The sequence below is a fragment of the Drosophila subobscura genome, chromosome U (assembly GCF_008121235.1).
Source record: "Drosophila subobscura isolate 14011-0131.10 chromosome U, UCBerk_Dsub_1.0, whole genome shotgun sequence".
NCBI classification, from domain to species: domain Eukaryota; kingdom Metazoa; phylum Arthropoda; class Insecta; order Diptera; family Drosophilidae; genus Drosophila; species Drosophila subobscura.
In genome coordinates, this window is record NC_048534.1 from 11,972,656 (window position 1) to 11,986,711 (window position 14,056).

Consider the following 14,056-nt stretch of genomic DNA (forward strand, 5'->3'; position numbering starts at 1 on the left):
TGTATGTCGTTGTGTGTATGTGTATGGCATTTTAATAAATTACGTGACAAACTGCAATGGGTCTGGTCTGCCAGCTCCCCCTCTCTGGTAAGCCTTTTGAATGGCGGTGGCCGCAGCTCAGCAGCACAGCAGCAGCAGCAGCAGCAGGTGGTGCCTCCAAATTGCTGCGTTCTCGAATTTCCCTAATGTAGGCTCATTAGTTGGAGGGCATTAAGGCGGCATTATGTGCTACTAGTGTTGCAGTGGTGAAGGGGATTGCACCGTTGCCCCTTCTGTTGCATTTGAATTTGGCAAACGTCTTCAACATTTGCATACTGCATATCTTGTTTCGTGTATCTTTGTATACCCATCTCTATCTGTGCATCTTTCCCTCACTCTCGCAGTCTCTACTCTCTCTTTCTGCATTTCCCTCGAACCCCTTTTCTAGTATAATTTGCAAAATGAAATGACAAAGTTTTGCACACAGTTAACAATATTAAATCGGATTTCAAAAGGCGGCATCTCTTTACGGGCGCTACCTCGCTCTTCGCCCCTTCCTTCCTGCCGCTTCTCGTTGCTCCTCGTTGCTCCAGCTGAAAATGTAATTACATTTTGCCTGTTTTGTGTGTTAACAAACCGTATAATTGGCCCAAACTACGACCTGCTACTCCTGCATTCCATGTCCTCAACTGAATACTCATCAAGCTTCAGCATCAATGGAACTGGAAACAGCAGCAAAAGCAGCAGCAACCTCGACAGCGACAGCGACAGCAACAGTTGGCCGCATTCGAGACTCGAATCAGATTCAGTCTCCGATTCCGCTCTTGGTTCGGCTTCTTTAATGAGTTCCATGGAAATTTGTGCGACACTTTGTGGCGAATTTTCAAGGCAAATGGGTGTAAAGTAATTTGAAAATTTTAACAGATTGCGGACTGACGTGTTGGAAAATGTATCCTATGATATTATAGTATACAGGAGCGTTAGTTGGCTTAACTTAAGTATGGTTAACTAGTTTAACTTAACTTAGTTAAACAGCAAATGAGAAATGCAGCATAAATAAAGATTTGTTGGGTGGGAAAACTCAGCTGTACTTTAATGTTTATTTCCGGACTTGACCTTTTTATAATTTATAATTATATTTTCTTCAGTCTTCTCCACCAAGAAAACTCATCCTAATTTTCGGTAGCTTCTTCTGTCTCCATTTTCAATCTCTTTTGAATAAACTCTTCAATCTTTCCCATTCCCTAAATCCCTCTTAAAGCATCCAAACTTCGTTTAAGTTGAGCTTTAAATTTGTGATTTGGTTTTCCTTTTCGTGGTTTTTGTCGCCATATTGCAGTGCTTAATTTTATTGCTCGCTTTTATTGTTGTAATTCTGTGAAATCTTCGCTTGTTCCTGTTGTTTTTTCTTTCTTATGTTGAAAAACTTTTGCAATTGTGTACGACTTGCTATCTCTTTCTCTATTGTTGTCGTGCTGTTTGTGTGTATCTGTGTGTGTGTGTGTGTGTGTGTGTGTGTGTATAAAAATTAGCCTCATTTTGTTTGGGCTTTTGTGCTACCGCCAGCCAAGGAATCTTGGAGGAGCGGACTGAGGGGACCATGCAGTAAATCAAAAGTTGAAAATTATAATAAAGTCACTTTTGGTGTTGCTATATCATATACCGTGAACCTCCCCCGCATCCCACTCTCTCCTCCCATCTGTCTCTGTTCAAGTTTTTATCAAGTTCGGTTGCAGCCACGACAAAAAAAAACTTATTCTCTTTCGCTCTCTGATGCTTTTTTGTTTGTGGCTAATAAAAAGCCAAAACAATTTAGATTAACTGTAAATTGTGTTATCCAGTAACTGGATTTGTATCTCCCATTGTTGGTGTAGTTGTTGCTGTAATTCGTGTAGATGTTGAGGCTCCTTGAGCTGGTAATTTGTAATGCTCTGAAATGTAGGCAACACCGCGCTCAAGGAAGTCAATTCAAAAGGCAGAAGTTGGGGTGAAACTAGATGGTTGAGTGGTGGGCAGCAGCTGCCTAGGGAATAAATAATGCTTGAATAATTGCAAATTTTGAATGGCCAAAAAATATGATTTGACAAAAGGCAGCGGCAGCAGAGCGAGGGTTGCTCATCAAATTGAACGGAATAATGGTTTCCAGGAATTCTAGCTTTATAAATATATGAATAGCAGGTTCCATATCTGGTTTTTGTTACTCATCGCATGCAAAAGTAGTTTATGAACAGATATCTGTTAGTCTTAAGCCTCAGATACTCTGATTAAATATTCGGGAGCTTCCAAGAATCTGCTAAAACATCAAACAGCTATCGGAACCTTTTCGCTCGCCCCCCACTTATCGAACTGTTGAATCCAACCTCCCTAGTTTTGCATATAGACGGAGAGAGCGAGTAGACGACTTCCGTCCATTTCTCTTTCTTGCTCGGCAACTGCTTGCTTCACCCTCTGCCAGCCTCTGCCATTGGCATCTGGTTGGTGCTCCGTCTTTGACATTTCTCTTTAGTTTTCGACTGCCTTTTGTCTGGGGCTTGGGGTCCACTCAATGCGCTCTGTTAATTTTGCTCTACAAATGGAAAGTGGAACTCGTAGAATAAGGGCTTAGGCCGAGCTATCACTAAATGCGCTTGAATTATTTATAAAAGGCATATTCATGAGAATTCACCAGGTAATGGATGGGGCAGGACAGGGCGGGGGCGGCGGGCAGGGGATCTAACGGAAATGTTAACTAGCTTGAGCAGAAGTAAAGCAGCTTGACAATGGCATTAGAATGTCGAAAGTTTTAGCCCAGGCAACCGCTTAGTCACTCAATTAGCACGGTCAGTTCTTTAGCTTTTTATGCAAATCTGCCGACAGTTGTGGCCATGGAAGAGGGAAATGGAAATGGAAATGGCAATGGAGGGACAGTGGGTATGGAAATGAGAACCATTAAATTGTACATCAACTGTACATTAACTTGCCTGTTTTTGTTTCATTAGCCAAGACACAAAGAGGAGGAGGAGCAGCAGCACCAGCAGGAGCACATCCTGCGGCTACTGTCTCAAGTTGAAAGCAGCTCCGCCTTAGCCACTTGACACTGTGACAGCATCTGGCGGGAAGGCAGCGCTGCCTTGTTGCAGTTGCAACAGCAGGAGGCAGCCACAAGCCTTTAACAAAAGCTGACAAAGAGCAATGGCGAACAAGGGAGAGGGAGAGGGAAAGAAGAGAATGCTATTTGGCTTTTGCATATGCGAAACGAAACGCAAAGAAAAATGCAACGAAACCGGAAAGAAAAGGTCATAAATGATGATGGCACTTTCCGAGAATATTGAGCCTGAATATTGAGTGCGTATGAAAGATGAACACGGTGAAAAAGGGCAAGCGAACGATGAAGTATGAAACACTAGAGATGGCAATGGAACGCGCGAAACACGAACATGGAACGAGAATTCTTTCAATAAAATTACAGTCCCCACTTACAGCACTGATCACGCACCAGACACGCAGTAAGTGAACTTTTGCGAATGCGAAGACCCAACATTTGGCCATCTCTATGAAAGGGGCAATAAAACAACATGAAATATAGCCAATCGATGAGTGCTTGGAGGTGCACTGAAAGTGCAAGGTAAACAGCGCGAAGGAGCAAATGCACTGAGAAGTTGCATCAACTTTGAGTAGCCCCTGAAACAATATTAAATGCTGAAGAGGATGGCATTAAGTTTAAGAAAACATAAGGCAAACAATTCGATGGCTAAGGTAAGTGAATTAACTATACATACTTACACGTGAGTGGGTAAAGCCTTGCCTGAAATTACAAATATTTAAACTTTAGTTATAGTTGAGCATAGAATAAAGATAGATCTCATTGTTAGAAGTACTATTTGCTATACAAAAATTGTATAAATTGATGTAAAAAACAATTAAAAAGTAAGAGTTAATACTGCCATTTAGAATCAATGGCTACTTAATACAATTAATATTTATTTGGGTCACTTTACTGTACAACATTTAAATATGCATTGGAAAATGTTTTCAATTCCAGTCGAGACGCAACAATAATTTTCCCATTAAAAAACACACAATAAATAGTTACTTTTTTTGCCATTTAATACTTAATTGGTTCTCTACCCTTATGCAATTCTCCGTGGCCTGGCTGCATCTATGTATTTCCATTGCAAAGGCATTTAAATGCCCGTAATTTGTTGATCAATCAATAGCAAGTGGCATTAAGTTGATGCAACATTGTTTGCCAACGCGGTTTTGTATCTTTACGCATCGCTAGAGAAGGTGTGGCATGGACAGTAACGGCAAAAAATGGAATGAAGAAAAACCATCTGTCAGTGCCGACACTTTTGATGCCCTGCAGGACGAGCTCATTCATGAAAGAAGAGCCTCAATTTCGAACTAGTTTTAATTCTTTTGTGCACAGACTTACGGATTGCAGTTGCATAAATACGAATATGTATAATTAGATCTGGTTACAATCCGAAATCCCCTACTCGAAGGGCAAGAAAGATTGAAAATAACTTCTCTGCTGGACATTACTCAGTCGGCCTCACTCTCTCTCTCTCTCTCCCTGTCTCTCTTTTTGTACCCTCTTTTGGCTTTGTGCGTGTGACATATGCAAATATTTATGCATCAGTCCTTTGGCTTCACTTTTGCTGCAGTCTGCTCTCCCGGTACAGTTGTGCATGAAATTATGTAAATGCATTGCGTGTGTGTGCGCATGTTTGTGTGTCTCTGTCGAGAAAAACAAATATACTCGTACTCGTACTCGTACTTCCACAGTGGCAAAGGCAGGGGCCGTAAAAGTTAAGTAAATATATAAACACGCATCGGTTTACGCTCCCCTGCCTGTCAGCCTCTTTATTATTGTTATATGTTGATATTGCTATTGATACATGTGCATATAGACCTCTCCTCATACATGTATATATGCATATCAATGTGTGTGTGTGCACTCGCCCGTATATAAATCAAAATGTTTGTAAGTTGAGTAAACAACATTGAAAATCAGTTATATTTTACTGCATTATAAACTACCCAATATACCATCCCATTGCCCTGTCCATTCCATTCTTCGACGCACAAAAAATGGCCTCCCCCTGTGATGACCTTTTACGAAATTCTGTCGATAAATTGCGCGTGAATGATGCATAAATCAAATGAAGTTGAATAATAACCAGCACAAAAAAATATACGAAACGAGTACAAGTACGTACACACATGGCAAATCGTGGTTCACTTTTATTTTTTGGTGTTCATCAAGCAATAGTTTCGCCTTTTTTTGGCTGCATCACGCATCACGCATTACGGAATAAAGAAGGGGATTTGATTGGGCTGTCAAAATGCATATTTTAATGCGGCTGACGTATAAAATTCATAAAAGAAAAATGACTTTTGTAAAAAATATCAATTTGGATTAATGGAATTAAGCTATTTTTTAATGTGCAACCGTAGTTGGTCCAAATTATAATTTTTTCCATTCATTTGCACATGTAGGAATGTCGAAATAAATATGTAGAAATTCCAACTCTTCAACAGAAGGCTAAAAGTTGTTTAATTTTCACATTATTTCTTGTTTTATGGGCAGCAGAAATGAATCCTGTTCTTCAGCGTCGTTGGACCTCTCCTCGATGCAAGTTACGCTGATACATTACGAAGAGGGCAAAGACGGCAAAGGCCAGGACGGTGACCAAAAAGCCATAGTATCCGGTGTTGAAAACATCGCTGTAGATCTCGGTCACATTCCCGCCATACACACTCCTCAGCTTGTACAGTGCCTCATCCATTGTTCAAACGCAAATGAACATTTTGTGAGCCCAAAATTTTGTTGGATTTTTTGAAATGTGAAGATGATGTTTGGCCAACGGCCTCCTGGGATGGCTAAGCAACAACAGACAAACGACAACCGGCAGAGAGAGTTGCCTAACAATGATGAATCATCATTTACAGGGGGGGGACGGGGACACAGGATGGCCGCTCCGTGCGCTCGTCCTGCGATATAATTGAATTTAGTGCTAATGATGGCATTGACGATAATACATAATATTCGACATTAATTCAAGCAGACATTAATTGATTGATTATTTGATTGCATTATTGTCAATATCACAATTGCAATTTCGTCGCTTCGTTGCGTGGCTAATGCGAGCACACGGCCGCGTCAACGCGTCCTGTATCCTTGATGACATTCGAGTTTGACACATTCGCGTTATCCAGCGTTTGCCATTTGGCAAACAGTATTGATAATAATAATTTAGCACAATTTACATGCTGACAGCCGTAATTAATCGATGCCATCCATGGATCCATGTATCGCACGCCGCCCCATCAAATGGTGTCTGATTTTAGTTGAAAATTTAAACAAGTTGATGGCATTATTTTGCAGTTGTAATTAGTTGACATTGCCATTATGATTATGGTGGTGAAACATTCTTTGATTTATGTACGTACGTACGTACATGTGTGTGCAAAGATTTTTCAGCACAATTTTAGAATGATGATTTTCATGTTCAAGCCTTATCAAATTAAACCAATTATAAATACATCAAGCGGATGTAGTTTAATATTATTTGGAATTTTACAGATTATCTGCAATTTAAATGCCTCTGACTGCAGACTCTGATTTGATCTTATTTACATATTTATTTGTTTGTAGAACGGTCGATAACATTGTAGATGCGGGAGAATGTTAACATGTTATGTTAACAGCGCTGTTAAAGCTGCCGCTCTGCACAATGTTAAGCTCTTGGATTTTAGTGTCGTGTCTTTTATCTGAATTTCTTGTACATCTGTGAAGATTCTCAATCTCCCATGCTCCTATTCTCTCTTTGCTACTGCAGATGTGATACTTCTCAGCCTGCAGCCTCCCTACTTGCAGCTTCCCCACCGACCATTCAAATAAAGTATTCTCTAGCCCTTAGCACTGGCCTCACTCATTCCGCCTCAGTTGTTCCCATTGGAGCAGGTGAATATCTTTATACTTGAGAATAAGATGGAAAGAAAAAATGTTTAATTTACATTTTACTTTTGCGTTTTGCGTTTTGCCCCTTCCCACTACTCGGCAATTATCTGGCCCGAGGAGATTCTAAGCGAAATTTGTGCGCCCTGCAATTATACATATAAAAAAAAAAGAAAGAAAGAAACGAAAATTCCTCTTGGTGGCCGTTTTCTGTGTTATTTTTTTCGGTTGCTTGCTGCTGGCATGCATTATTCATGGGCCTTGGCTAACCAAATTAAAAGCCAGCCCCAGCCTCTCTCTATGGCCCCACTGCTGGGCTGGCAAAATAATTGTTTGAAGTAGATTCTGGCTGCCCTGTGATCTGCCACAGTTCTGGCCACTAATTTCGCCTTGAGACAAAACCGCCTACCCAAAGAGTAAGTACTCTCGAGCACTAAGCTCAATTCAAATTGTTTGTGGCAAGAGAAACAGCGACGGGGAAAGAGCGAATGCCTGGAAGTAATTGAAATATTGGCAGCGCCCGAGAGAGAGAGTTCAACTTGTAAATTATGCACGCAAAAAGAGAGCAGAATAAACCCAAAAGAGTTCGCGGAAACACACTGCAGAGAGGCGAGAGGCAACTTTTCATGAGATTCTCTTTAATTTATAATTTATCAGTTTTGTGCTTTTGAAGCTGTAAGAGTAAACTTTGATTGCGGTAATTAGTAAATTGTGCAGCTCCCCAGAGGGGCACTCCCCTACCTGATGGTGTATAGAGGGGTATCACGACTATAAAATACCCAAAATTATAGAAAGAAATCTTAAGAGTTGTCTTGTTCCCTTTCCCTGAACACAATATACCCTTGACTGCTGGGTGAGGCAAGTTCTTAAACTACAATTTGTTTTGGCTGTGGGGTTGAGTCGCAGGCGGCTAAGTAAAGTCCTGTGAAAAGGGTAAACTTGGTAAACCAATTTGCCGAGGGTTCCGTCCCGACTATCTCAATATATGTAAGTTTATCGCACAATGAAATTGCCTACGAGGCAATATACATAGTTTCCAGGCTCGGCTTCTGCTGCAGGACATCTTTATCTTTTTCTTGTGGCTTCTGCTCAGCTTTTATTATTGTTACTTTGAGGCTGCTGCTGCCTTTCCCGCTCCAGTTAGTTTTTTTTGCCAGGTAAAACCTAAGCTAGCCCACAACAAAAAAGTGTTAGCATGCTCCACGCGACAGTCCCTCCCATCACAAAATGTCAATTTGGCAGGGCAGCAAGTAGAGGTGGAAGGACTAGCTGTACACATGCGTTTCGTGTGTGTATGTAAAAATTTCAGACGTGATGTAAATTTCTATTGAATGCTGAATGGGCAGAAAAAATATTTTTAATGGTCTTTTGGCCAGCCAAAGCGATACAAAAGACCCGAGACCCAGGCTCCAAGTCCAAGCCCTATTCGTCCCACGTCCAAGCCATATCAGAATTGTCGACAGTTGAATGAATTGTTGCTTGGATGGGGGGGCTCCGCACAGGTGATAACCTGTGGTTTGGGCACCCAAAACGATTCAACATATGCTTGCATTTTGTTCGAATAATAAGCAGAAAAGGTTGTGAAAGCTGGCAGTTCTATTTGCTATGGGAAAAAACAAAATAAAATTGAACATTTTGGTATGTTAATGCAATTACATAGAAGGAAATTAGGTTAGACAGAGAGCCAATTGGTCTATTGTTTTTTTTGGAGCTAACAAAACTGAAGAACCAAACGAAGTTGTGTTTACTTTTGGCTCAGTATTTGAATAGGAACTTAAGGAACTTTAAGCAACAAATATTTCTGCTCCTTTGTAATATAAATAGAGAGATAATTGGCATTCTATACCTCAGTTAATATATGGATGCACATTTTTAAATCAAGGAAAATTAAGATTGCCATTTACTCAGCACAAAAAAACGATATCAAATGCCAATTCAGCGAAAAAAAAAGTACACAAGCCAGTGCACATTTACGTACATCAATCCACAGGCAGAGCAATCAATTTATACGATTTTCCTCCTCTTTCCATCATTCAAAAAACACTTGCAACCATTTTACGTTTTGTCATAATTGCAAATGCCGTTATCAGATCATCACGAATAAACACAGAGAGAGAGAGAGAGAGAGAGAGAGAGACAAACACACACACACAGAACCAGAACATGACCTTTATCAAATCAAACTTAATTCCCATAAAATCCACATCAACTGCGTGCAACATCGATGACCTTGTGCCCACTTCCCAATGCTAAAAACAACAAAAAAATAAAACCAGTGAAATTTCCAACCCAATAACGACAAAAATAAGTCTACAGAGTAAAGGAGATAGCTAGATATATGGCGGATCAGAGGGAGAGAGAGTAAAAGCAGCGTGACATGTCATTATTGGGCTTTGACAGGCAAATTCCGAAAATTCAAATATTCCAAATCGATTGCATTCGCTTAAGGAATGGCACCGGTCGCTGGATGTACATGGACACAGCTCTCGGTTTTGTATTTATGGAACTCTGTCGAAAATATTTGAATATGTACGAGTACGAGAAGGAGTGCGAGGGCGAGTGCGAGGGCAAGGGCGAGTGCGGCGGTGTATGTATTGTATTTTTGCATAATTTGGCATGTAAAACATTTACAACAATGCAAAGCCAAATGAAAAACGTGTTGTGGGTATCGGGGTGTGGAGGGGAGGTTAGAGTAAAATTATGGAAATATTACATCATGCCTGATGCCAGGGAAATTGTGCGGCTTTTCTATTTTGATTGCAGTTGATTGTTGTCCTTGTTGCTGTTACTGGCACGAGTATACCCTGCTGATTGTGGCTGTCCCAGATCAATGGGGGTATATTAGATATCTATGGGAATGTGACTCGAATTGGCTACAATAACTATCAACTAAGTGGGGAGACAGAGAAGAGAAGAGTTCAAGAGTGCTTTACAGATGTGATGCAGATGTGAAATTGACTCATTAAATATTCAATTGCAGCTGAAGCACAGCTTCCATAATGGGTACCATAAAAGTCCAGTCTTCCCTCTAAGTTATTTCTCTGTAATCCATCTGTTGTGTTATTTTAGAATACCAGAGAGAGAAGCGCAAAGCTTTGCACGTACTTAGACACCTTCGGCTGACGGCTGTGGCTGCATTATAATTATGTACATATACATGTAAAATCCGAAATATCAAATATGGATTGCATTCCCCCACACACACACACACACAGAGAGATCGTAAAGCCATTATACAGATAGATATAGGAATGTGTGTACATGGGTCGTTTTTTACCTGGCACCGCAGTGCGTTGGTTGTTTATGTTTTGGTGTCAGGGAGCAAAGTGCAGTCAGTTCGTTATGCAAATGCCCGTATGCCAAGTTTAGAATGCGATTTCGAGTGGTTTGCCTTCATGGCAGGGCTACAGTGCAGCGCATAACTAAGGAAACACCCGAATTTGTAGACTTTAGGAAAGGTTTTACACACAATTGTTTGAACAACTTCAAGCCTCTTTTTACATTTTGTACTGCTTTAAATTCTCAAGAATTCTCATTGAATCATACACCCATGAAACGCACTGCACCTGACTTACACTGGCCGTTCTTGTTGTCATCTTCCCCATATTTATCTTGTGCGAACATTTCGTTGTCATATTTATTTATCAACAGGCAACAGACTGCGGTAAACTTCTTTGGCGTCGCCTCAAATGGCATAACAAAATAATTCTGTTGTTCCCAAATTTATGTGTCTTCCTCGTGTATGGAATGGGCGAATATCTTACACATATAAACCACGTGTGCTGCTCATGTAATCCCGCAGTAAGTTGCCTTTTTCCCTCTGCTGTTGCCTTTCTTGGCCAAAAATTCAAGGTGAATGCGTCTGCGCTTAAAGTTATCTCAAAGCTTTTGTTTATTTCAATAAAAAAGCAATTTATAAAGTCAAGCTTTACCTGTTCGCCGGCTACCTGCTGATGTCGCCAAAGTTATGCAAATATCTATGAGGTGGGGCCGTCTGTCATATGGGTCATAAAAGACACTTTTTATTGCTCATTTGACAATATGGGCCACATCCCCTCTGTTCCTATGTTCCCACAAAAGCGCAGCTTTGATGCCAAATCTAAATAATTTGGCAATTTCGTGCTGATTTTATTACAAGCCACAAAAGGGGACGCATTAAAAAATACAAAATAAAAGCGAAAGCACGCAGCAATTCCTCAGAGACCGGAGTATGTCGATAAGGTTTGATTAAAATTTATTCGTCTCATACACGGCGTCTGTGCAGTGCACAGAGAAAAGAAAACATTGTTAAAATTTGTTCAATTAAGCTTCAGACGGTGTCAAAGTGGAGAAGAATAGCAGCGTAGATGCATGAATATTTCTGAAAACTTTTCATCATACTCTTTGAAAAGAGTTGGGCCTTTTCATTTTTCCTACTTAAGTGCATTTTTTTCTTATACTCCATCAAGTAGAGGTTTTTATATCCACTTCCAATAGAGCATCCAAACATTTAAACATCCTTGAGTGACCCGTTTCCCAAACATCCTTTTGGTAAAAACTTTTTGCTCGTCGGCTGATTAAACTTTCCCACTGCACTTCTCTGGGGTTGACTTCATTTGAGCCATAAATTTGTGACTGTGGCCTGCCGTCTGCCTGCCGGAGGCGGGAAAGAATCAACTTCTTCGCACCTGGAGGGCAAGTGCAATTGTAGTATTTCCCAACTGAAACTTTTTCTTACATATATCCCCGTCCGTTTTGCTCATTCAAACTTGCCAGCAAGACCCAGAAACTAGCTCTCTCTTTTTAATTATAAAATAACCTTTGGTAGTATGTGTGCGTGTTCTTTTCTGTTGGTCAAAAGCCTGCCTGAATATGGCTGAAACAACGAGTGCAATTGTTAGCCTGGTCCCTGTGTCTGTGTCTGGTCGCAATTGATGGCAGTGCCGTGTAATTAGCCACAAATTGTTTAGGCCTAGCTGAGCGCACACGCAAAGAGGGTAAAAGGGATAGATAGACTGTTAGAAAGAGAGGGCGAGAGACAGAGGTAGACAGTTTGAGCGGTCCGAAAAACCGAAATTTGTGTGCACAAAACCAAAAGATGACACAATTTTGGGCTCCACTAAAGTGCCGTATCCTGTCTATGTATTTGAACTCGTTTCCCCTCTATGTGTCCCACATCCTCCCCCTGCTCGCACTCAGCGAAGCCTCTCTTTATGCTCCCTCGACGGTCCCAATTAAGTAGGCTGCTCATGTCCACGCAAATTAAAATAAAATTTCTCTTCCATTTCTGTACCCTTGCAAAGGGTAGACAACATTTTTGGCCATTCAGAGAAGCAGGAACTAGTAATGGATAACGAACAAATTTACCAGGTTTAAGGGTACTTTTATCGGTTTAAAACAAAACACAACTGGCAGTAGTTGTGGCTCTGTAAGGGCATCCAGGAGTTTGTTGGCTGAAAAAACATTTCATCTCTGCTATTTTTGTATTTGTTCCTTTTTGGGGTCCGCTTGGGTGGGTTTTGGTCTTTCTGGCTTAGTCAGGCCAACAAAATTATTTGTATGGCAACGCTTGCAACTTGTCGCCGCAAAATGAATTGAACTTTTATGGCTAATGACGTTGTGTGCCTCACGTTGCATGCGGCATGCTGCTGCACGTGTCGTATACGCAATTACATAACATTTGCCGGGGCCTTGCCGAGCTTGTTCAACTTGTAATGCAGCACTTGGTTAGACGGCACAGACTGGCATGGTTCAAGGGTGGCGGCGGGGCTGTGGTAGCGATTTTCGGAGTTTGTAAAATTGTATTTATTTAGGTATCTTGTGCGGCGGAGAGTGGTGTGTGTGTGTGTGGAATTGTGTGTGAACTTAACAAAGATGAGGTTATGCTGGAAGTTTCATAAAATGTTTTCGTTGAAAACTCAACTGCGTCCACTGTGGGCTTTGTCATGAAGCAGTAACGACTGTCCGCGGACTAATTTGAGTTTTTCTGGGACAAGATCAGATGCCATACTTAACTTCTCTTTCTGCTCATTTTACACAAGTATTTGGCTTGGGATCGACTGGGATTCTAGCCCCGATTGTGGTTGCTTGACTCTCTGTCCCCTCAGCTTGTACTCGTAAGTGAGTCGCAGCCAAATGCCTTGGCACATGCGCACCAGCCGCTGATCCTTCTCCCTGTGAACACGCGCAAACTGTTGCTGATCTCGGATCAGGTGCTTGGCCGCACGCAAGTGTCCGCGCTGGATCAACGATATGCTGTAGTAGAGCTTGCAGCGTGCCTGTAGGAAGGGATCGCCCAGCCGGAGACCAATCTTCAGTTGATGCAACGAGATTTTGCCAGCTGTTTTTGCCTGCGGGAATTAACTTAACAAAGAATAGGCTTGTCCGTGTGCCAGAAGCTAATTACGCATCGCTCGAACTGCTCGCCCAGGGCTGAGAAGCCACCGCCGAGTGTGGATAGCCAGGACATCAGGTTCTGCACCTCAATGTGCTCCCGGATGGTGTGGGCCAGTATCTGTGCCCACTTGTGGTCGATGGTGTCCCGTTCCGGTGGCTCAAAGTCCAGCCAAATCAATTGCACGCCGTGGTGTCGCTGCAGTCTAAATGCCAGGACCCGTTGCTGCACGAACTCCCGCAGATAATAGTTGCCATTTATCGCATTCACTTTTAGCCTTAAACGACGCAGTTGCCTTTTGTTGTAGAAGGCAGAGTTGGCCTTTGTTGTGGGCGCGTCCGGGCTTGGTGGTGAGCAATTGTAGTAGTGGCGCCGCTGCCAGTAGTCACAAACGCAGACAATTGGTGTTCCAGGCATCATTTCCAACACTGTTTTTATAGCCTATCGATGTCTGGCAACAATAAACTACAAAAAACTATCGTTTACTTATTAATTCAAAAGGCGGAACACCTACATTAAATGTGTATATTTTAGACGTAAATTTAAAAGTATTGCGAGAGTTTTTTTGTATTGAATTAATGGTTCTCTCAATCTCAATCTCAATGTAACTTCATTCTTTCAACCGCTCAGTTTAATATTTTGTTGCTAATACTTCCCTGCTGGCCTTTCTCTACCTAAAGTAAAATTCTCTTCATGGATATTTCCTCCTTGACTTATGTTGCAAAAATGATATTAAATATATTTAGGCTGTCACTAAAACC

General features: G+C 41.4%; 1 protein-coding gene across 1 annotated transcript; it reads right to left on the bottom strand.

Annotated features, from left to right (window-relative positions):
- Positions 1-12,918: 12,918 nt before the first annotated feature.
- Positions 12,919-13,727, bottom strand: LOC117900707. Its single transcript, XM_034811164.1, has 2 exons — positions 13,308-13,727; positions 12,919-13,251 (listed from the first exon to the last, which is right to left on the bottom strand). Exons 1-2 carry the CDS (start codon positions 13,713-13,715, stop codon positions 12,934-12,936), a joined length of 726 nt encoding a protein of 241 aa, XP_034667055.1. The 5' UTR covers positions 13,716-13,727; the 3' UTR covers positions 12,919-12,933.
- Positions 13,728-14,056: the final 329 nt, after the last annotated feature.